The following is a 24,743-nucleotide window of genomic DNA, read 5'->3' on the forward strand; positions in this document are numbered from 1 at the left end:
CTCAATTGAATTTAAAGTGTGCCTTAAGCCCCGTTTTATAAGGGTCCAAATAGCTAGTTTCTAATATAGCTACCTTTTCAAGTGAACCTCGAGACCTTGATTATCTGCTTCAGGTGTGTTTAATTAAAGTCTCCCTAAACCCATCTGAAATTCAGGATTAATCCCCATAGCTATTGCATTAAAGTTTAACTTAGGTTCATTATATTAGCAAAGCATATATATCCGTATGTCTCTGAAGTAATAGTGCTTTCTGTTTGCCCTCACACAAAAGCTGCTCTTTGACGCGCTGCTGGATGAACGCCAGGTTGATGTCCGAATTTTCCAGCCGTGTTGAGGTTGATTGGTTCGCGGACGCGGGGAGCTGTCCGTGGTGCTGAACCACCAGAGTGAGCAATCCGCTTATGACAGCATAGGATTCAACGTCTCTCTGCGTGTTCTCGATTCCGTTGAGAAACAATTGCGTGTAGCCCAACAGTAACACAACGAGCTGTATGCTTAAATACCTTGCGGGCACGTCTAAGTTATTCTCGTTGGGTTTTTTAAAACATAAGGACAGAATATACTTGAGTCATTTCAGTATGTGCGTAAGGATCGTGCTTCAAACGAAATCGCTCTTTCTGCTGGTGACTCTGAGTCTTACTTTGATTGTCACGCGTTGTCAGGGTAAGTATTTCTGTTTTGAGTCCCTATCTACTATTGCTGTTGTACGTTATAGCTGTGAATACGAGCATGTTTTGGATACTGAACTCCCAATAATTAACAAGGATTGTCCAGTCTGGTTTGTCTGTGGCTTTACTCACTTTACTATCGCTTATTTGGCACACAAATATGTTCTGATGGGGAAAAAAACCCGATATCTTATGACAAGTAGTATTTATTTAGATGTTAATTAGTCACTTGTTTGACTGTACACCGATCAGCCACAACATTAAAACCAACCGCCAAATATTGTGCAGGTTCCCCTCGTGCCGCCAAAACCGCGGCAACCCGCATCTCAGAATAATTATTTTTACTTGACACCGTTTTAAAACGCGATGCTTATGGCACGAGACGCAACCTAAAAACAGCGAAATTAAACAGCACAGGAGGAACTCAAAAACGCGTTCTGTGTGGATGTCCTCAAACATATTGGCATATTAGTAATTGATTCGAAACTGGGCTTTTCCTCAACAATGAATTGGCCAACAATTTATATCGAATCAGTTGATTCGAATAATTTCACGAGTCGCTGCAGCAGAAGATAATGACACTAATCCTGAAGATGAGATTACCACCGTCCCGTACAGACCTGCTTATGAAACCAGCACAGTTGTGTTGTTGTGAAGAGTTTAATAACAGTTAATGATAGACGACACATGGAAGTTTTTTGTTGTTGCATTAATTTCATTATTTCATTAACTTCTGGTGGCTATATGTTTTGCTGAGATAATGTGACGCATGCACAATCTTCCTTTCCTGCCCTGTGACCTTTACTTTAGTAGTACACATTTTGTTGAATTTCATGGCTTATTTCACATTTACAGTGATGGAATTTAACAATTATGTACCCTTTCAAAAATATCTCAGAACACAAGAAGATGATGCCTTTTTAACATACTGTACTAAAAAACGAATACTGCTATTTTAGTCATGCTTTCTGTTTTTATTCTTTATTGGCCATCTATGTTCAAACAAGGAGGCCTAGCTATCTTTTGCATTTTTCATTGTTTTGTGGGGTGTACGTAGATGCTTTTTAATGTGAGCATGTAAAAAGAGATTTATTTTATTTTAAAAACCCTCTAATTATAAAGATATTTTAAGATACTTTTAAAATGGTAAGTGCAGTTTATGTCACTATATAATTTACTGAGCACTGAACTGGAGTTTTCCAAGAAGCATTTAAGAGTTAATGAGTCATTTAGGTTCCTGGAGGGAAATATCATGTCTATTTCAGGCAGAAGTATTAAGTATCAAGTCCAATCTTTTTGGTGTTTGTGCAGCTTCCTTATCAGATCCTTTCATGATTGTATGCATCAGTCATCATCTTATATTCTGGCTTTACAAATGCAAAAATATGGAAACAGTCAGAGGGTTTCAATTTCTGCCTTTCATTCCCTGATTTCAGGGGAGGGATTTGAAAACGTTGAACACCTGTTTTTTGGATTGTCGGTGATTAGCTTGATCAAGAGCTATTCAGATGCTGCTAGTTGACATAATTAGTCTGGGGCTTTGTCTGTTTATGGCTTGTAAATGAGTCATTATGGTTGAATGTTCCTTAATATCCTCATGCTGTCTGATCTCCACAGGTGTGGCTGACATACTAACCGGCTCTGTGCCATCTCTCACAATCATGATTTTTTTATTAAACTCTCAGTACCTGAAAGATCAGAAGTTTTTTTCTCTGATGATAGTTTATATTGTTTATGTAATTCTAATAGAACTCACATACTCAGAAAAGAGAGAGGAACCAGAGAGAACATGCATAATCATTCTGCATGCGGCAATTTCAAAGGGGTCAAGCCGATGTTTGGTTGGTTAGCATGGGCCAGTTGGCACCTGCTGGTAGATGATGTGACTTTTTGTGCAAGCAACATATAAATTATATTAGATCTTTTCTCTGTAAACTTTCTATTAGACTTTTAAAAGCGTAAAATTGACTTCACAAGATGTCACAGATGGGATAGGCACTAAAATATCCATTCAAAATAGCAAATTTAAAACACTTTGTGAATCAACAAGCTGTGATGGTGCATGCATTCAGATGTTTTCACTCATCCTAAAGAGCGGCGACGTTGACTTTCTGGGCATCAATACCCTCTGATCCACTGAAAGCACAAGCCGAGGCTCTTTACGTGCCAGATACCTGCAGACGTTAAATTGGGATATTTCAGGGGAAGATTACAAGATGACATTTTGCCTTTTAAAATGCCACAAGTCTATTGGCCTCCTAATCCCCCTCTTGTTATGTGTGACATTTCATTATTTAGTATCCTGATGGTTTTCCTTTGCCTTCGATTTAGAAATTTCCAGAATGTTTTCAGTAACAGCCCAAGAATAGAACATTCTACGTGCTGTCTAAATATACACTGACACCTAATACAAATTCTTCAAGAAGGCCAAAAATCTTCAGAGAGGATCAGACAGCAGTGTCAAAGAGCTGGTTTAAAGCAATATTCCTAGTTAAATACAAGTTAAGCTAAATCAACAGCATCTGTGACATGCCATCGATAACCACAGAAAATACTATGCACTTACAATGGATGTCTATGGGAAAGCATGCAATGATTGCCCTATAGAAATCTATTGTAAGTGCACCAATGCTATAAATAAAGCTTAAAGGTGAAGAGTGTCATTTCTGTGCCTCTAGTGGCACCAATCAGAATCGCAAGCTTTATGACTGTTTTCAAATAGGTTTTTCCAAGTGTTCCATTAGTCGTATCTGATTTTGTGGAGACAAAATTGCCTTTAGGTGCAGCAGAGTGAGCAGGATGCAACTGACTTAAAACAGCTGACAAAACACATTTTACACAATGCGAATGCAGAATTTTCCCACCGCCTACTTGAAAGTAATTACTGGAACGCCACTCAAAGTTGGCATCCGACTGGTGAATTCTGGGTAGATCGATCAATCTCAACCCTTAGTGAGAAGCGTCATTCCCAAGATGGTGACAACCAACGAGCATAAAACTGAAGATGGGTTTTGTGAAATTAAATATGAGATATACAATAAATATAAAAAAAGATGATAAGAAGAATTGTTTCAATGCCTAATCAATCAATGCCTTAACCAAGTTTTAACCAAGTTTGCTCATTAAATAGCCACTAGATAGCCAGCTAGCTAGCATCTGGAAGACTATTAATGCCATTATATTTGACATACGTACATGTGACCGTGATGTTTGATTGATTGGATGCAGCTAGCCAATAAATACACAATAAGGTCAGTAGGAAACTTCAACTCAGGTATTTGCACCTTCGACTTCATCTGGAACAGAGCAATAGTCTTCAAGTCTCATGACTATTACACTACTGACGTTTTCTGACCTCTGTTTCTCTAACTTTCATCTCTCAGGTGCAGCACACTCCTTTAGCCTCAAAAGATCTGACAAATAAAGGAAATAAAAGACAGCTTACCACGCTTGCTTCACATTCCAAAATCTCATTGCCATTTGAGATGTTTAGAGTTTTCTCAGCTAAAAGCAATTATGCCCAGTTAATGAAGTGGAGTAATTAGGCCCTGTTAATAAGTAGCTGGGGTAGTACAGAGAGTGGGATTCAGACTAAACTGCTGTTTGTAAGTTGTATAGTTTTTTTGTATGTTTACCTTTGTGGATCTGACAGGGTGATGGAAGCACACTTGGATGTTTAAAACACTTCCGTTGCTAGGGGAGAATTACCTCCGGATACTGTGCTGATGCCTAACTGATTTTGAGAGTGCAGTTTTTTGCACCAGTCGGCCCTCTCTCATCCGAAACAGAGAAAGAAGTAGTGCTCTGCAGGAGAATAGTGACATAGGAGAATAGTGATATAGTGTATTGTATATATGTATACAGTATGTATTTATGTATGTATATATATATATATAAATATATATATATATACACACACAGTTGGGGCCAAAAACATTGACACCCTTGGTAAATATGAGGAAAGAAAGTTGTGGAGGGAAAAAAACCCATAAGCATTGTTTATCCTTTTGATCTTTCATAAAAAAAATTTTAAAAAAATCTAACCTTTAATTGAAGTACATATATATATATATATATATATATATATATATATATATATATATATATATATATATATATATATATATATATATATATAATGCTGTAACCCTACGATACAACGTTCACTATACAATACCATATCTATTGTACAATAACAAACACATTATAGTGTAGTGTTTCTCTCACAAGAAAACAAAGCAACACACAGTACATAGGCAAGAAGATCGATAGCAAATGCCAAGTAGATTGTACTATAGTGGAAGCCTACAGCTTGTCAAATTTGCCAAAGCAATGGTGTCATGTCCTTGTGGTACAGTACATCAAACATGTTGTTTTATTTACGACATCACCACACAAATCGGATTTGTGAGACAGAAACAGCAGCAGTAAGTTTAACAGCCGCATCTCGCAGCCGACACTGAACATGACATGCACAGCAAGACGCTCAAAAGTTATGAGTCATAACTATCAAAAAACACCTTATTCAAAAACCGACAACGAAAGAAACTCGCGATTACAGGAGACTTATAATTATCTGCTTTTGACTTCGACATGTAAACAGCTTTGAGAACTAGAGGTCGACCAATAGTGGATTTTGCTGATAGCAATAAATAACTAAGGTGGTGGAAAAGACAGATAGCCGATTAATCGACCAATAGTTTTTAAATTCGATTTAAAGAATGTTAAAAAAAATCACTTTGCTACAACGGGCACCAACATAGAGGCTACAAGTGTCCAACATGAATAATAAAAAAAAAACTTTGGTGCATTATGTGGGACTTTTAAATGTAAACAAGCCCAAAACACACTAGGGACTCTTTTTTTAAATGACAAAGACATGACTCCATTAAAATGTTCTATATTTAAGTATTTACCAAATGAAGGTTTTTAAAGCCAATATATTGACAAGATGAATAGTTTCTATATATATTTCACCAGATGAGGTTGGAGACAAAATGTATGTGGTGATAAGAAATTTGTTCATAAATATATTTATTTTATATATTGTCCTCGCTTCAATTTAGATTACTTGATTATCTAATCAAAATAGTGCCGGCCACAGAGGAACACAGAGGAATAATAAACAAACTATCTGCAACTATCGACACTGATTAATCCGTAAAACCGGTATATCAGTTTACCTCTATTGAGAACAACTTTTGAGCACATGTTATAAGCTTGTAATAATGCCTGTAAAGTTTACATGCAAAGTGAAACGGGGAAGAGGGGAATTTGTTTTTACATGTGCAATTTTTTTAGCGGTTTTTGCTCAACCCACTATGCACATATATTGTAAAACCAGAGGTCAGGTTCCTCTTGTCACCACTAACTTTGAAAAGTGTTTTTTCCTTGCTAAAGTCACTTGATGACATGATGTACGGTTGCACTTTATTTTAATAATAATTTTAGAGTAATATTAGGTAACATTATGTACTTAATATTGGTTAGGGTTAGGTTTAGTGTTATTACCTAGTAATTACTATAGTCGAATATAGTACGTAAATGTAGAACAGTACTGTGAAATAAAGTGCTACCTGGTTTTCTATAAAGCTGCTTTAAAACTATGTGTATTTTGAATAAATGACTAGAGTGTTGAAAAAAGAAAGATTGTGAGTTCATATTAGTTTTCCTCAACAATTAAACTAAATAAATGCAGTGCTGTTGTTTAAGTTACTTAGAGTTCTGCTTTTTGTTGGCAATGTCAGACATTTTTGTGGCATTAATGATGTAAAAGACATTTATGTAGAATCCTTGAATATGTTTGAGTGAAACATTTGTGGGTGCTCGTATCATATTGTATTGTATCATGAGGCTATGCATCATATCGTGAAATTTGTGTATCGTTACATGCCTAATATCTACAGTATATATATACTGTATATACAAGGTTGGGGAGTATTTAAATTGTAACAGTAGTGGAATACAGTTACATAATCCCGTTACATGTATTCCGGGATTACGTAACTGTATTCCACTACTGTTACAATTTAAATAATTAGTATTTAGAATACAGTTACATTCAAAAAGTATTTTGATTACTGAAGAGATTACTTTGCATTTTATTGTCATTTGTTTAATTTAATATTTATACATATAAATGATGCGATCCAAAGTGCATTTGAACAGCGGTGAAACACTTTCTTATGATGTGTTACATTCATACAAGCAGACAGAGAAGTAAGTTTGAAGTAAATTTGGGGCAGAAGAATTCAAAATAAACCTTGTGCACACTAAGCTAAAATGCTATTTCTAGCCATTTTACATGCACGTTACCAGGCACGATCATATTATTTTATCGAGAAAATTCATGTTGCATCAGAATTTTATTCTAGTAAGATCTTAAAACAAGATCAATTTGATTTAACTTGTTTTTGAAACAACATTGCATGTGTATTTTGTCTTACTGTACTGGCAGTGTTTTTATATTCAAAACAAGAGAAAAAAATCTACTAGTGCTGAAGAAGTAATCCAAAGTATTTAGAATATGTTACTGAGCTTGAGTAATCTAATGGAATACATTACAAATTACATTTTACAGCATGTAATCTGTAGTGTGATACATTTCAAATGTAACCCTTCCAACCCTGTGTGTATATATATATATATATATATATACTGTATATAAAGGGGAGACCAGGGCTAGTGCATACTTTTTCCTCTTGTGAATATTTTTCAGGGTAGGTTTATTATTGAAAGTCAATTTCTGAATAGCTACATACCTTGAAGTCTTGGCTGCAGAAAATCCCAGTTAAAAATGTCTAGTTTATTGAACAAACTTTCACCTATTTTGACAAATTGCCTCTAAAGCAGGGCATATTGTCACACTATATGGGGAAGGTTTTCACAATGAAAGTTGTCACTTAACAAGTGTCAGTAGGTTTCATGTGAACATTGGGGTGATTGGGGAATGTGTCCCCACCATCACAATCACCAAAATAAAATTTACACCTCTCTTGAAATCTACACTTGCATTAAACACCATATTGCAGGCTTTTTTTTTAGCAAAAAAGGGGAAAAATTTAATATGAGGCACAAAGCGATTCATGAAACAACAAAAATGGAAAACGTAACATTGATAAATTCTATAAATGTATCACATTTTGAATGCATGTGACAACCTGCCCCGACCAAACTTTCATAAAAAAATTCTACTGGCCTAAGAAAACATTCAAACATTTTTGTAAAAATCTGCCTTCTTACATAGTTGCTCCTTGCCTGAATATATACCAGTGTGGTTTGATTATGTTTGCTTGTTTACATTTTGCATTTATGCATTTGGCAGATGCTTTTTATCCAAAGCGACTTACAGTGCACTTATTGCAGGGACAATCCCCCCTGGAGCAACCTGGAGTTAAGTGCCTTGCTCAAGGACACAATGGTGGTGGATGTGGAGATTGAACCGACAACATCTGCTTACCAGTTCAGTGCTTTAGCCCACTGCGCCACCACCACTTCATGTTTACCCAAGAGAAGAGCTATAACAAAACAATATGATAATAGTGAAAATTTTCTTTGGAGGGTAGAATTCACAATAAATTATTCTAACTCAAGAGGGTTTTGATGTAGGTGTTTGAAACCAATACCTCTGCTAGAGAAAACACACATTTGCAAAATTGGACTTTTTACATATAATCTTATGATTACTGAGATATAGTCTTCATGACAACTTCCCTGTGTGACAAATAGCACCAGTCCTATCTATGTATTAATTTGGTAATAGTTCAGCCCAACATATATTTGTTGTGAATATTTTTTTCATTTAGCTCTTGGTGGGAACAGGCTTTATGTGCATTAATTTCAAAAGGAAAATGGACACCCTAGATCCTCCACACACTGAAATCTCAAAGTATCGAGACAGATTCTAGCATCATACATTTTGCATAATCGCTCCAACATGAATGAGGTCAAATAACTAAACGGCCACCTGGGCTGCTCTATCAGAGGGTGAATTGGTCATTAGAGGTGAAAGGCATGCATCATGCATTGGGATCTCTACAGGGGAATGCAGTCCTGGTTCTGTTCAGACTTCTGCTGTGTCTGACTGATTACACAGATAAGAGAAGATAATTAGAGAATGAAAGCAGAGACACTGCTGCCAATCACAGCTGTGGTTCCTCGCTTTTTGAAGCCATGAAAAGGGACATATTAGCTGTGATCCAAAAACTACCTTGCATTTAAACTGGACTAGTTGTGTCCCAGTTTGGTCAAGCTAGTCTTCAACTGATCTATCTGGTCTTCCAGCCTGACCAGCTGACAAGTGCCAAAAAACCCTATAAAACCAGCTACGACCAGCAAACTATCTTAGGCTGGTTTTTGGATGTTTGTTTGTTTTGTTTTTTTCAACAGGGCTATAAGCTGATTTTCTGTCTTATGCCTTCTCATGTGTTGTTGCTAAGCCAACAAGGTACTCTAACAAACATACATTTCTTTATACTTTATTGAAATAATGAACTTATATATATTATGAATAGTAATCATGTACATTTGTTTTTAGAGGAAAGTGCAAGATTCAGTTATCCTGCCTTGATTATCTTACAAAACTAGAGCCAAATTGTTTGCTTGTTTTCTTCTGTCCTTAAGGGCGGACAGTGGAAACAATTTGCTTGAAAGCATTCACTCGAGTCTATCTAACCATGTTTTTCTTTGAGGCACAAAGTGTCCTTGTTTTTTCAATTTGGGAATTGTTGTAAAATAAATTTCCTGAACACTAAATTCTGGTTAAAGGGATAGTTCACCCAAAAATGAAAAGTCTCTAATCATTTACTCGCCCTCATGCCATTCCAGATGTGTATGACTTTCTTTCTTCTGCAGAGCACAACAAAATAAAATAAAAAAAAGATTCTTAGAAGAATATCTCAGCTAGATATGCAAGTGAATGGTGATCAGGCCTTTAAAGCTCTTAAAAGCACTTAAAGGCAGCGAAATTAATCCATAAATCTCCAGTGGTTTAATCCATGTGTTTTGAAGTGATCCAATCTTTTTTGGGTGAGAAACAGACCAAAATGTAACTAATTTTTACTGTACATCTTACTGTTGCATTCTCTAGGCACGATCATGATTTCAAGCTCGATTATACTTCATAGTGATTGGCGCAGAGCACTAGGAAGTGTAACCAAGCTTGAAATCATGATCACCAAGGAGACTGCTGATCTCAAAATTTATATTGAAAAATTTTAGTTAATTTTGTGTCTGTCCTCACCCAAAACTGATTGGATCACTTCAGAAGACATGGATTAAACCACCATAACGTATAGATTCCTTATATGCTGCACGTATTTGCTTTTCAGAGCTTCAAAGACTTGGTCACCATTTACTTGCAGTGTAAGGACCTACAGAGCTGAGATATTCCTCTAAAAATCTTTGTTTGTGTTCTGCAGAAGAAAGAAAGTCATACACATCTGGAATGACATGAGAGTGAGTAAATGAAGAGAGAATTTTCCTTTTTGGGTGAGCTATCCCTTTAAATCCAGATATTCTCATGGATTCTCACAAAGTATTGAGTGATACTTGTATAACAATCCATGTTGTTAAATAGTCTGTTTCATACAGCGCACGTCTCTCTATTCTGTTGCCTTGCGTCAGTGTGTTTTTCCTGTCTGAGTGGAGCAACATCTCTCACCCCGTTACATATTCATATATTACAAATCATTGACTTTTCCCCTGTGTTGACCCAGACAGATAGCCTGGTAGAAATCTGTATATTCATTACTCATCATTCATTGCATAAATAGAAAATATCCAGTGGAACATTTCTTAAAGTTGTTACCATGGTAATCTGGCAAAGAAGCGGCAACCAGCAGGCGTGAAATAAATTGTGAAAACTTGAAAAGTTAACAAGACACAGGGGGAATACACTCTACACCATTAGAATCAATTCTCTCTCTCCCTGTTTCTTTATAACTGTCAATCCACTACATGTTGTTAGTGGATAAAGAGCTGGAGACCTCAGTACTATCTGCACAGAAAGAAAAGACACCGTTGGTGTCAAAAGGTTCCTCCTAACGCTACATTCACGTCATTCATTTCCTTCTCTTCCCCTCAAACATCTCGCTCAACTCATCTTAACAGTGAATGTCTCACTCATGTGGACTGGTAATATCTGTATGAATATAATGTATAATAAAGAAATTTCTCCATGTTGGAATGGCTGATGTGTACATTCAGAGATCAACAGTAAAACAAGATACTTTATCTTGATAATAAAACATTATCTATCTTCAAGCACTTTATGAAGGCCCATTTTTATGTTCATAATTTAGGGATATTTACTTGAAGCATTCTTCTTTGTTCTTGATTTCATGCTCTGAATTACATTCAGAGAGCAGCTGGGTTGATGGGAGACGGGCAGATATTGAGCATAGATTTTTGCGAGGGTTCTGAGCTCATCAGAGAGCATCTAATCAGCCTCTCTATTTCTCTCTCTCTCTCTCTCTCTCTCTGTCTTTAGTAACCCTGACCTTTCATCTGCAATAAAACCTTCCTTGTCAATCACAGGTGTCCATCAGGACTATCGTCTCAGAAGGGAGACAGAAAGAATAAAAGAGCAGAATAGGAGGATTTATCTCTGAAATGTTCTCTCACACTGTATTCCGTAGCACCAAATGTAAATCCTAGCTTATCAGAACTGTAATGAAGCTTCCATAGTCAGAGGAATGCAGTCACAGGCAAGGTTTAATTAAACAAAAGGGTATTAGGGTACAAACAAAGTAAAAAGAGATAACCTTGCTTGTATAAACAAAAGAAAGACAACACTGGAAACAGTGGTCAAAAACTATATCTTGAGCAGTTTTGCATGAGACTAATGTTGCCTGAATTCCAATTAAATCTGAGGGCATATATATATATATCAAGAATTATCAGTCCATTTGATGAGGCACAGATGTTCAGTAAAACACATTTTAAGGGGTAAAAATTAAAGACCCTGTGAAATCAAAATAAACGTTTTGCTGCTTTAGTCCATACCTCTTAGCTTTAAGGCCATCTATATTCTATTTGTTTTCAGAAGATATAAGCCTTTAAAATCTGCAGTCTCTCTCTTCCGGATTAAAAGACTAAAGGAACATCCATGACGCCACACAGAAGTTAAGAAACCTTGTCCAATCAAATACTTTCTAGAATGAGAATACCTCCCCCTACAACTGTTCAGTGTGTCTGTGTTCTAACTGGCACTGATCAAGTCTTCGTAGGGCACTTCGAAGGGAGCACGATCCATGCTGTAGGGACATTCCAAACAGAAATTCTGATAAGAATTGTTTAAAAAGTGAGTACTGATGGACGGTTATCCTTTTTCATACTTCTGAAGCTCTTACAGCAGATGCTAATTGTCTTCAAAGGGCATAGGGATGATTACTTCAGAATGGGACACACCAACGCACAGGATGGAAGTGAGGAAAGGAGTTTATTTATATTTATTGTGCAGCCAGAGGTTTCTTGGGATGTACAGATTGAGTAAGTATTCTTTATTCTTAGTGTATTGTGATTCAAAACATGGATATATTATCTTTTACTTGCTTGTTTCTCAATCAGCATTGGACTTGCACAATGGGTTCAGCCTCGTTGTAAGCTAAGACTGTGATGTGCTGTGTGCGTTTGTCCATTTTCAGTTCTCAAGTCTCTGCAAAAGCTGGCCGGTATTGAGTTCACTTCTTAAGTTTACCTGGTAATCGGCTCCGACAAGATCAGCATGGCAGAAAGGGGTTTACATTTACATTTATACATTACTTTACATTTACATTTATTCATTGGGTAGATGCTTTTATTAAAAGCAACTTATAAAGGAGGAATAATACAACAAAAGCGATTCATATTAGGGAGACTGTAGTATGAAAAGTGCTGCATTACAAAGTTACATTTGCATCAGAATAATACTATCCAAGACAGATTAGAGTGCAACACGAATATTTTTTATATGGACAAGTGTTCATGGAAAAGATGTCTCTTTAGCTGTTTTTGAAGCCTTTTATATATATATATATATATATATATATATATATATATATATATATATATATATATATATCTGAGTGTGTGGCTGTAAACTAAAGCCTATTGGCTATTCTTTTTAAATGGGATGAGTTGTTCGACATGCTCCGCCCCAATTCCTGTTTTATTAGGAAATACATCAAAACACCAAATTGAACTTTGCTCATCAAGGAGCTTCACTGGGACTTTAAAGACAGAAATATATTTCCTTCTGAACACTGTGCATGCAATATCACACACACACACCTGTTGGTCTACCTATCATTATGAGGACCTTCCATAGACATAATGATTTTTATACTGTACAAACTATAGATTCTATCCCCTAAACCTAACACAACCCCTAAAACTAACCCTCACAGAAAACGTTCTGCACTTTTACATTTCAATAAAACATAATTTTATATGTTTAAGCTATTTAAATTATGGAGACACTAGAAATGTCCTCATGAACCACATTTATAGCATAATACACTTGTAATTACCCATTTGTAACCTAAAAAATTGTCCTCGTAAACCACATAAACATGCCCACACACACACACACACACACACACACACACACACACACACACACACACACACACACACACACACACATACACACACACACACACATTAATCTCTCCTTACTGACAGCCCATAGAAGACACATTAATCAACCCAATCTCCTGAAAATTCTGACATATTTTCCGAGTTGGCTATTTCGTATGATTTTGAACGATTTAGTTAGTATAAATTCGTACAATTTCATCACGTGCAAATGCCTTGATGTCTAATGCGGAAGTAAGCATGAGTTCTGCACACACGTTAAGAACATGCTTATAAATATTATGCCAATACCCAAACCCCTCACGTGTTATGTGAGACAGAAGCAAGTAATTTACATATTAGATGGAAACAATGTCATTGGCTGTAGTGAAATTTGTACGATATCATACGAATTGGCCAAATTTAGAAAAGTCATATGAATCCTTATGATTTCGTCATGAGAGTGTGTTGCATTAATTTACTGAAAGAAAAAAAAAAGATGTAAGCGCAAATAAAGAGAAGGATGAGAATGCACAAATGAACCAAAGTCGGTTTACCCACACTGTTTGTTTGCTTTCATGCCTCCCTCTTTTTTTCTGTAGCTTTATCTTTTTCTGACAAGCTGTCATTTCCTCCTAGGGCTTTGTTCTTTCAAAGAACGTGAATTATTCTCTCCAGCTCTCTCACTCTCCTGTCACTCTGATCAAGTGTTTTCTGTAGAGTTTGGTGCAGAATGAACACATCTTAATGAGGCTGCCTGTGAGATTTCTCAATCCTTTGAATATTCCAACATGCGCGAGTCGGTTAAATAAAGATCTTCTATACATCCCTCTCCTCTTTTACAGATAAACAAGTGAAACTACTGATCACAATAAATTGAGAATTTTAGAGAGAAGTAACATAGGAAAATAAATTGTACATGATTAGTTATTTCCTATATATTTGGCTAAGTACTTTGTTTGTATATTGTTTTTATATGAGGATAGCCCCATTTCTGAACCTCTGAAAAGACAGAGAGCCCTTGTCAAGTGAGGAAATATACTTAGGTGACATAAAACAATGAAACAAACTTTGGCTGACTATAATGCAGAATGTGAGTGGTGATCATGTATCAAGGGAAATCATAAAGTGACCAAAGTTATGGTATCGTGCAAAAGTTTGACACTTATGACACATACATTTATGGCATTTACATTTCTGTAAAAAAAAAAATTATTTTTGGAGCTTGACAGCCACTGGTCACTTTGTCCTTTCACTATATATATATATATATATATATATATATATATATATATATATATATATATATATATCCATCCATCCATCTTCAACCGCTTATCCGAAGTCGGGTCGCGGGGCAGCTGCTCCAGCAGGGGGCCCCAAACTTCCCTATCCCGAGCCACATTAACCAGCTCTGACTGGGCGACCCGAGGCGTTCCCAGGCCAGTGTGGAGATGTAATCTCTCCACCTAGTCCTGGGTCTTCCCGAGGCCTCCTCCCAGCTGGACGTGCCTGAAACACCTCCCTAGGGAGGCGGCCAGGGGCATCCTTACCAGATGCCCAAACCACCTCAACTGACTCCTTTCAACACAAAGGAGCAGCGGCTCTACTCCGAGCTCCTCACGGATGACTGAGCTCCTCACCCTATCTCTAAGGGAGAAGCCCGCCACCCTTCTGAGGAAGCCCATTTCGGCCGCTTGTACTCGCGACCTAGTTCTTTCGGTCATGACCCAACCTTCATGACCATAGGTGAGGGTAGGAACAAAAATTGACCGGTAGATCGAGAGCTTTGCCTTTCCGCTCAGCTCTCTTTTCGTGACAACGGTGCGATAGAGCGAGTGCAATACCGCCCCTGAGGCCCCGACTCTCCGGCCAACCTCCCGCTCCATTGTCCCCTCACTCGTGAACAAGACCCCAAGGTACTTGAACTCCTTCACTTGGGGCAAAACCTCATTCCCTACCTGGAGTACGCACTCCATCGGTTTCCTGCTGAGAACCATGGCCTCAGATTTAGAGGTGCTAATCCTCATCCCAGCTGCTTCACACTCGACTGCCAAGCGATCCAGTGAGAGCTGAAGGTCATGGACCGATGATGACATGAAGACAACATCATCTGCAAAAAGCAGCGATGAGATCCCCAGCCCACCGAACCGCACACCTTCCCCACCCGACTACGCCTCGATATCCTGTCCATGAATATCACAAACAGGATTGGTGACAAAGCGCAGCCTTGGCGGAGACCAACCCCACATGGAATGAACTCGACTTTGTGCCGAGGACCCAGACACAGCCCTCGCTTTGGACGTACAGGGATTGGATCAGCCCTAAGAAGGGACCTCCCCACCCCGTACTCCGCAGCACCTCCCACAGTCTCTCCGGGGACCCGGTCATACGCCTTCTCCAGATCCACAAAACACATGTAGACCGGATGGGCATACTCCCAGGCCCCCTCCAGGATCCTTGCGAGAGTAAAGATCTGGTCCGTCGTTCCACGGCCAGGGCCGAAACCCGCATTGTTCCTCTTCAATCTGAGGTTCGACAATCGGCCGAACCCTCCTCTCCAGCACCTTGGAGTAAACTTTACCAGGGAGGCTGAGAAGTGTGATACCCCTGTAGTTGGCACACACTCTCTGATCCCCTTTTTGAAGAGGGAACCACCACCCCGTTCTGCCACTCCTTAGGCACTGTCCCAGATTTCCACGCTAATGTTGAAGAGCGTGTCATCCATGACACCCCTCCACATCCAGAGCTTTCAGCATTTCTGGTCGGATCTCATCAATCCCGGGGCTTTGCCACTGCGGAGTTGTTTGACTACCTCAGTGACCTCCCCAGGGAAATAGAATCTGATCCCCCATCATCCTCCGGCTCTGCCTCTACCATAGAGGCGTGTTGGGATTTAGGAGTTCTTCAAAGTGTTCCTTCCACCGCCCAATAACCTCCTCGGTTGAGGTCAACAGCGTCCCATCTTTGCTGTATACAGCTTGAATGGTTCCCGTTTCCCCCTCCTAAGGTGGCGGACGGTTTTCCAGAAGCACTTTGGTGCGGACCGAAAGTCCTTCTCCATGGCTTCTCCGAACTTTTCCCACACCCACTGCTTTGCTTCCCTCACGGCCGAGGCCGCAGCCCTTCGGGCCTGTCGGTACCTTGCAACTGCCTCCGGAGACCTCCGGGACAACAAATCCCGGAAGGCCTCTTTCTTCAGTCGGACGGCTTCCCTGACCACCAGTGTCCACCACGGTGTTCGAGGGTTACCACCCCTTGCGGCACCTAAAACCTTGAGGCCGCAGCTCTCCACCGCGGCTTCGGCAATGGAAGCTTTGAACATTGCCCACTCCGGTTCAATGTCCCCAACCTCCGCAGGGATGCCTGAAAAGCTCCGCCGGAGGTGTGAGTTGAAGATCTCCAAAACCTCCTCCAAACGTTCCCAGTTCACCCGCACTACTCGCTTGGGCTTCCCAGGTCTGTCCAGAGTCTTTTCCCACCCCCTGACCCAACTCACCACCAGATGGTGATCGGTTGACAGCTCTGCCCCTCTCTTTACCCGAGTGTCCAAAACATATGGCCTCAGATCCGACGACACGATTACAAAATCGATCATCGACCTTCGGCCTAGGGTGCTCTGGTACCACGTACACTTATGAGCATCCTTATGTTCGAACATGGTGTTTGTTATAGATAATCCATGACTAGCACAGAAATCCAATAACAAACATCCACTTGAGTTCAGATCAGGGAGGCCGTTCCTCCCAATCACGCCTTTCCAGGTGTCCCTGTCATTTCCCACGTGTGCGTTGAAGTCACCCAGCATCACTATGGAGTCCCCTACTGGGGCCCTATTCAGGACTCCATTCAGGGTCTCCAAGAAGGCCGAATACTCTGAACTGCTGTTCGGTGCATATGCACAGACAACAGTCAGAGTTTTCCCCCACAACCCGTGAGGCGTAGGGAGGCGACCCTCTCGATCCACGGGGTAAACTCCAACGTAGTGGCTCAGCCGGGGACTCGTGAGTATCCCCACACCCGCCCGTCGCCTCACACCCTGGGAAACTCCAGAGAAGAATAGAGTCCATCCCCTATCCAGGAGTACGGATCCAGAGCCAAAATTGTGCGTCGATGTAAGCCCCACCAGATCCAACTGGTAACGCTCCACCTCCCTCACTAGTTCCGGCTCCTTCCCCCCCAGTGAGGTGACATTCCACGTCCGCAGATCAAGCCTTTGCTGCCCGGGTCTGGTCCGTCGAGGCCCACGGCCTTCACTGCCGCCCATATGGCAGCGCACCCGACTCCTGCGGTTCCTCCAATGGGTGGTGGGCCCAAGGGATGTAGAGGGGGGTTCCACGTTGCTTCTTCGGGCTGTGCCCGGCCGGGCTCCGTGACAAGCCCGGCCACCAGGCGCTCGCCGACGAGCCCTCCATCTGGGCCTGGCTCCAGACAGGGGCCCCGGGCTTCCTCCGGGCAGGGTAACTCCTCCTCTTGCCGTTTTATCCATGAGTCATTTTGAACCATTCTTAGTCTGGCCCCTCACCTGAGACCACTTTGCCTTGGGAGACCCTACCAGGAGCACATGGCTCCAGACAACACAACCCTCAGGATCATAAGGGCACACAAACCTCTCCACCACGATAAGGTGCTGGTTCCCGGAGAGGGAACCAGCATATATATTTTATATATATAAAAATAAAAAAAAAGAAGTATGTTGTTTTTTATAGGCCCTGTTTACACCTGGTATTAAAGGGAGAGTTGGTGAACGGATTAAAAGAATTGACTCACTACGATGAATCCCCACCACTATCCAAACTTTGACCACTTGAGATCGCATCACCCAAAACATAACTTAAAGGGAAAGTTCACCCAAAAATTTTAATTCTCTCCTCATTTACTCACCCTCATGCCATCCCAGATGTGTATGACTTTCTGTCTTCTGCAGGACACAAAAGAACACTTTTAAAAGAATATTTCAGCCCTGTAGGTCCATTCAATGCAAGTGAATGGTGGCCAGAACTCTGAAGGTAAAAATATTGCATAAAGTAATCTATAAAACACCAGTGGTTAAATCCATATCTTCAGAAGCAATATGATAGATATCAATATGACAGATCAATATTGAAGTCCTTTTTTTAAATAAATCTCCACTTTCGCTTTCACATTCACATTCGCATTTTATTTTTATTTTTCCAATTTGCATTTTTCGTGCATATCACCACCTACTGTTTGGGGATGGTCAAAGGTGAAGATTTACAGTAAAAAAAAGGACTTAAATATTGATCTGTTTCTCACACACTTATCCTATGGCTTCTGAAGATATAGATTTAAGCACTGGAGTCTTATGGATTACTTTAATGCTGTCTTTATATGCTTTATGGACCTTCATATTTCTGGCCAACATTCACTTGCATTGAAAGGACCTACAGAGCTGAGATATTCCTCTAAAAATCTTTGTTTGTGTTCTGCAGAAGAAAGAAAGTCATACACATCTGGGATGGCATGAGGGTGAGTAAATTATGAGAGGATTTACATTTTTGGGTGAACTGTCCCTTTAAGTTGCATTTCGTGTGATACAGTCACAAGTGGTCAGAACTAAATACAGGCGTAAACAGGTGGGGTACAAGTGGGGATATTGGTGGGGATTCATCCTAGTCAGTCAAATCTTTTGATGCTGTCAAATTCACTGAGACCCCCTTTTTTCCATTCTGATGGTTGACGTGAACATTAAGTAAAGGTGTGATGCTTATATTCTTTTCTTTGTTTGTGATGAGCATGTGTCAACCTTCACTCAATGCTCCTTATTTCTGATGCCCAAAAGTGTTTTATTATAGAGTTTTAACTCTCACGCTGATGGAAGTTGGAAACATTATGCAGCATAGCATAGGCTGTTTGAGGGGGTGCCAGAAGAGAGGAGAATTTCTATCAGCTCTTTGTTTTTTCAGTGTCCACTGTAGAAGAAAATAACCTCTTATTACACCAGTAATTACAGCTCTATCTAATGGTCAAAGAAAATCTATCAAGAAAATGAATCTATGAAAGTCTATCAAGAATCAAGATTTATTTAACAGGATAACAGTATGAACATGAGTAAATGGAGAAGGGGTTAGAGTTAGGGTTTACAATCAGGGGCCCGTGGACCCCTGGTGTCTGTATATGTAGAAATCTATGAAATCTGCGAATACTGAGAAAATCCAGCTTTTTTGTATTGGGTTGGCATTTAAAGAGGGTGACTCCTGTGACTGTAAAATTTAAAAACCCCTGGGTTGGAGTGAAGGATGGAGAGCATGATTAGGAATAAGTACATAATTCAATTTGTCTTCTCATGGTTGCTATATTTCGCCACAAAGTGTACTTGAAATCTGTAAAGATCTGGATCTAATCTCTGGGGACCAGACAATCACAAAAACTCTCTCCCTCTGCCTCTCTCTTTGTCTCTCTCTCTCTCTCTCTCTCTCTCTCTCTCTCTCTCTCTCTCTCTCTCTCACTCTGTGCTTCTGTCTTGAAGAACTTAGATCTTTCGCTATCAGAGCTGCTCTTGGGGTCTCATTCATCAATGTCAGCTCTTATATTGTGTTTACTGCTGATTTCCTTTGGGCAGGTAGTGGTTGTTTGGTCCGTATATGTTTTAAGACATGTTGACTTACATCACGTTGTACCCTGACACCTGCCTGCCAAAGCGAATCAAAGCAATTTCAGACTATTTAAACACCTGAGTTTTCTCTGCATGCCTTAAAAACATGTTGGATTCCCTAGAGAGAGTGTATACCATAATATTTCCAAATCGTCCTCTCTTTTTGTGTTGCCTTGTTTATTGAGCCTATTAGAGAATCTGCTGTTTATTGTTACCCATGAGAGTGAGCTTGTTGGATCTACCTTGACCTGAAATTCTCACAGACATTGGCAAACAGAGACACGGAGCATCTTGGCTTAGTCTGAAAGGAATCAAGGATATGGATAATTTATTCAGGTCATTTGACAGTTGCTGGAAAAGTTTGTCATAAAATTTGATTATATCTTCATATACTAAATGCTAAAATGAACACAAAACAACAATTATAGAGTGGAGTGTTGAGATCCTTTGAAAATTTGATACAACATTTTGGGATTCCCAGATCTCAGTTCTGTGCCACCTGCTCTGTATTGTTTTTGGGAGTAGCATGCAACCCCCCTAAAGTGGCAGATACTCTGGGAGTGGTGATTACTCATTTTGGAAAAGGTCATGAGGCATCAATGTATTACTCCTGCTAATTCACAAGAGAGTTAAGAGAGAAAGATTTAAACTTGGTAATGGAGGAGGGAGTGTGGGCTAGGATTATAAAAAGCATCAAGTCTGCATCTAGAAATGTAAGGGTGCGCCTTATGTAATTCAAGATTTTACATTAATTCTATTGGACCCCCTCTAGATTGTATTGTATAGGATTGTACATTTTTTCTGGTGTGTTAAGTTCCAAGAATCTTGGTTGTTCAGAGTTTTTTGTGTGACGTATTGGACACTAAAATTTAATTGTACCCCAGACTCTGTATTTTAAGCGATGGGGCGGTCATCAATATAGGGAATAAACGCATACAAATTTGGGTCCTAACCAATGTTATGTTATGTTCGGCTGGAGTGCCCCCATTTCAGGAGTGGTAATCGGAGATGGGGAGGGTGGCATCTTTCGAAGAAGGGTCATCTAGAAGACTGGGGAATTTGGATTTGTTTGTTGGGAAATGGGGCAAATATCTGGCGTTCTTGGAGGTCTCTCGGGGTGGGGCAGTGGAGAGAGAGGTGTAGTTATTAATGTGTGTGACTAATATATGTGTGTGTGTGTGTGTGTGTGTGTGTGTGTGTGTGTGTGTGTGTGTGTATTTATCACTTTGTGGGGACCAAATGTCCCCATAAGGATAGTAAAACCCGAAATGTTTGACTTTGTGGGGACATTTTGTCGGTCTCCATGAGGAAAACAGCTTATAAATCATACTAAATTATGTTTTTTGAAAATGTAAAAATGCAGAAGGTTTTCTGTGAGGGTTAGGTTTAGGGGTAGGGTTAGGTTTAGGGGATAGAATATAAAGTTTGTACAGTATAAAAACCATTATGTCTATGGAAAGTCCCCATAAAACATGGAAACACTACTCTGTCTGTGTGTGTGTGTGTGTGTGTGTGTGTGTGTGTGTGTGTGTGTGTGTGTGTGTGTGTGTGTGTGTGTGTGTGTGTGTGTGTGTGTGTGTGTGTGTGTGTGTGTGTGTGTGTGTGTGTGTGTGTGTGTGTGTGTGTGTGTGTGTGTGTGTGTGTAACGGTTAGCGTGCTGCGCTACGAACCTGGCGACCTGAGTTCGATTCCCACTCATGGCCAACACCAGTGATGATTATCTGAACCGGTCCCAGGCCTCCCCTAGGTCCACTCAGCCTAAAATGAGTACCTGGTGCAGTGTGTAAACATCGACACTGGGGAGACAAAGGTGGTCGGGCGTGGTGCTGGCCACCCACCCCCTCGTGTACCGTTCTGGACAGTCTGTTAAGGCTAAATGGGGGATCTTTGTCTTTGTTTGTTTGTTTGTTTGTTTGGTGTGTGTGTGTAAATAAATTACTTCCGGTCACTTTGTTGCTGCAAATCACTGTCAATGTGAATGCACCTAATGTCTACAGAGGAACGTGTCACCTTGAGTCAGTGGAGGGACATGTTGATTCTGTCCCATGTTTCAGTCATATTGTCTCAATTTTCATGTGCACTTAAGGGGTTTCTTGATTTGAAGAAGTGCTCAGGTATTAACACAAAAACACTACTGAGTTGCCTCTTTTAGATTTTAGATTAATGACTAGTCTGTCACATGCAGTTTAATCTGACTGCCTGGTCTGACATTGTGTGGCTTTGTGAAGCAGCAGTTTATTGCCACTGAAATGATCTGATCACACTTCCATTACAGAGAGTGTCATCTTGATAAATGGGATTCACTCTGGACTGACATGTGCTTCATGTGGTTTTTAATGGGAGAGAGACTGTGTGAGGGCAGTGTTTGGTTTTTAGAGCTATTTTGAGGCTTTAAATCTGTGTATTATAACAGGAAAGAGATTTCAGGATCAGCACAGACAAAAGGAGGATTCATTTGTGAGCAATGTGAGAGCATACAATTTTCACACCCAGATCTACAGAGTAATTTATGGTCTTGGAGAAACACAAGTGCTTAACATTTTAATTAAAGGTTGTGCAACTGCACAGTCAGATATAAAAATGTGTTTGGAAAACGGAAGTTTGGGAAAATTATGCTATAACGCATCAAAACAAAGGGAGTTTTCAATATGTCAAATTTAGTCAAAAAGTAGTTTGGAATCACTTTTTGTTGAGAAAAAAAAACATTAACGCAAAACAATGTAGTGTCACATTGCAGAATGACATCACATGTCCTCATAACAAACAGTATTATGGAGCGGAACACATGGGCTGATGAGGAGACTCAGATTTTCCTCACAACGACATTACCTTTATTATTGGTTGATTAGCTTGTAAGATTCCTGCAGCATTTTCTTGAAAAGTGGATGTACAGAGAGCATTGATGGAGGGTGCATCTGAGGGGGAGAAACCGGGTGGGCTTCTAATGTGCTGGCAACCTCCAAAACTGAGTTTTGAACTTATGGGATTAATGTCTCCTGTCTGCTTACTCTTGAAATAGTCCGGAAATGGCCGATGTCTCTTCATATTGTGCTCACGAAATTGATTGTGCATGACAATTGTAAAGGTAGACAGTCACCATAGTTTTAGCGCCTGTATGTAGTCTAGAGAAAATGTGTGCTTGTGATTGTTTTTTTTTTTTTAAATCAGCGCAGGGTGCATTAAGGCCAGTTCACACTGCCCCAACAGGTGACAACACTTCAAATGTTGTTGTATTAGTTTAAAAAATTACACATATGTAACCGGTCCTGCTCGACACGCACCGAACTGGATTCAAACTGGCGTCTCTGTCATGGGAGACGGGCACAATAACGAAGAGGCTAAAGTATACAGCCTCTAGCGTGTGACTTTTGAGGCCAGGGGAGTGAGGTTTACATACTGCACAGCTACCTACAAGATGGCTCTCGTTTCAATCACCCCCCTAAACCTAACTCCCATCTGGGTCATGGCACCACTGTAACTGGTCTTGCTCAACCCACTCCGAACAGGATTCGAACCGGCGTTTCCAGCATTGTAAGCGGGCATGCTAATGAGAAGGCTAAAGGCTACAGCCTCTAGCGGCAGTCACTAGTGCACCTCTTGGGGCCAGGGGAGTGCAGGTTTACAAACTACACAGCTACTTACCAGCTGGCTCCCATTACATATATATATATATATATATATATATATATAACCTACAATTAATCCACTAGCACTTTTCAATCATAAGCAATGTCATAAAATAAATGTTAGTTAAAAGTTTTATGTATTTCATATTTTATCCGACTTCAAAATAACCCTGAAACAGGACCGGGCTCAACTAGAGTGAAAATCGGGTTCTCGGTCACGTCTCTTACCAAGGCCCTTCTCCCCTGATTGCTCAGTTTGGCCGGGCAGCCAGCTCTAGGAAAAGTCCTGGTTGTTCAAAACTTCTTCCATTTAAAAATTATGGAGGCCACTGTGCTTTTGGGAACCTTCAATGCAGCCAAAATGTATTTGTAGCCTTCCTCAGATCTGTGCCTTGACACAATCCTGTCTTGGAGCTATGCAGGCAGTTACTTTGACCTCATGGCTTGTTTTTTGCTCTGATATGCATTTTCAGCTGTGAGACCTTACAGTATATAGACAGGTGTGTGACTTTCCAAATTATGTCCAATCAATTGAATTTGCTGCAGGTGGACTCCAATCAACATTTACATTTACATTTATGCATTTGGCAGACGCTTTTATCCAAAGCGACTTACAGTGCACTTATTACAGGGACAATCCCCCCGGAGCAACCTGGATTTAAGTGCCTTGCTCAAGGACACAATGGTGGTGGCTGTGGGGATCAAACCAGTGACCTTCTGATTAATAGTTATGTGCTTTAGTCCACTACGCCACTCCACTCCATCAATGTGTAGAAACATTTCAAATATGATCCAGAGAAATGGGATGCACCTGAGCTAAGTTTCAAGTGTCAAAGCAAAGGGTCTGAATACTTATGTCAATGTGATATTTCAGTTTTTTCTTTTTAATAAATTTGCAAAGTTATCAGAAATCAGTTTTTTGCTATGTCAATATGGAGTGTAGTTTAATGTGAAAAAATAAATCATTTAAAGCATTTTAGCATAAGGCTGAACAGAACAAAGCTTGAAAAAAAGGAAGGCGTCTCAATACATTCTGAATGCACTGTATGCTCATTTATTCAATTGCTGTTTCAGTAATGAATTACATATTGTTCATCAGCTAATTGTCCATAGGCTCAACCCCTAGATCTTTCTATAAGGCACTTTAAAGGAGTCATTTACTGGACCTTGTGTTGTTTTAAACCAAAATGATTGTCTTTCTTCCAAAAAAGGAGATATTTTAAAGAATGTAAAAGGTTCTCCTGTCTATAAAATGAAAGTAGACAGTGACCAATGGCT

General features: G+C 39.9%; 1 protein-coding gene across 2 annotated transcripts in view; it reads left to right on the top strand.

The window, feature by feature from the left end:
- Positions 1-420: 420 nt before the first annotated feature.
- Positions 421-24,743, top strand: part of sez6a (seizure related 6 homolog a) — a 70,292-nt gene continuing 45,969 nt past the window's right edge. For both annotated transcript variants that reach the window (XM_052117163.1, XM_052117162.1), the window contains exon 1: positions 421-663. In XM_052117163.1, the coding sequence (XP_051973123.1) occupies positions 492-663 (172 nt within the window). In that variant the 5' untranslated portion in view covers positions 421-491. The remainder of the gene's footprint in view (positions 664-24,743) is intronic.

Source organism: Xyrauchen texanus, chromosome 44 (genome assembly GCF_025860055.1).
Source record: "Xyrauchen texanus isolate HMW12.3.18 chromosome 44, RBS_HiC_50CHRs, whole genome shotgun sequence".
In the NCBI taxonomy this organism is placed as follows: Eukaryota; Metazoa; Chordata; class Actinopteri; order Cypriniformes; family Catostomidae; genus Xyrauchen; species Xyrauchen texanus.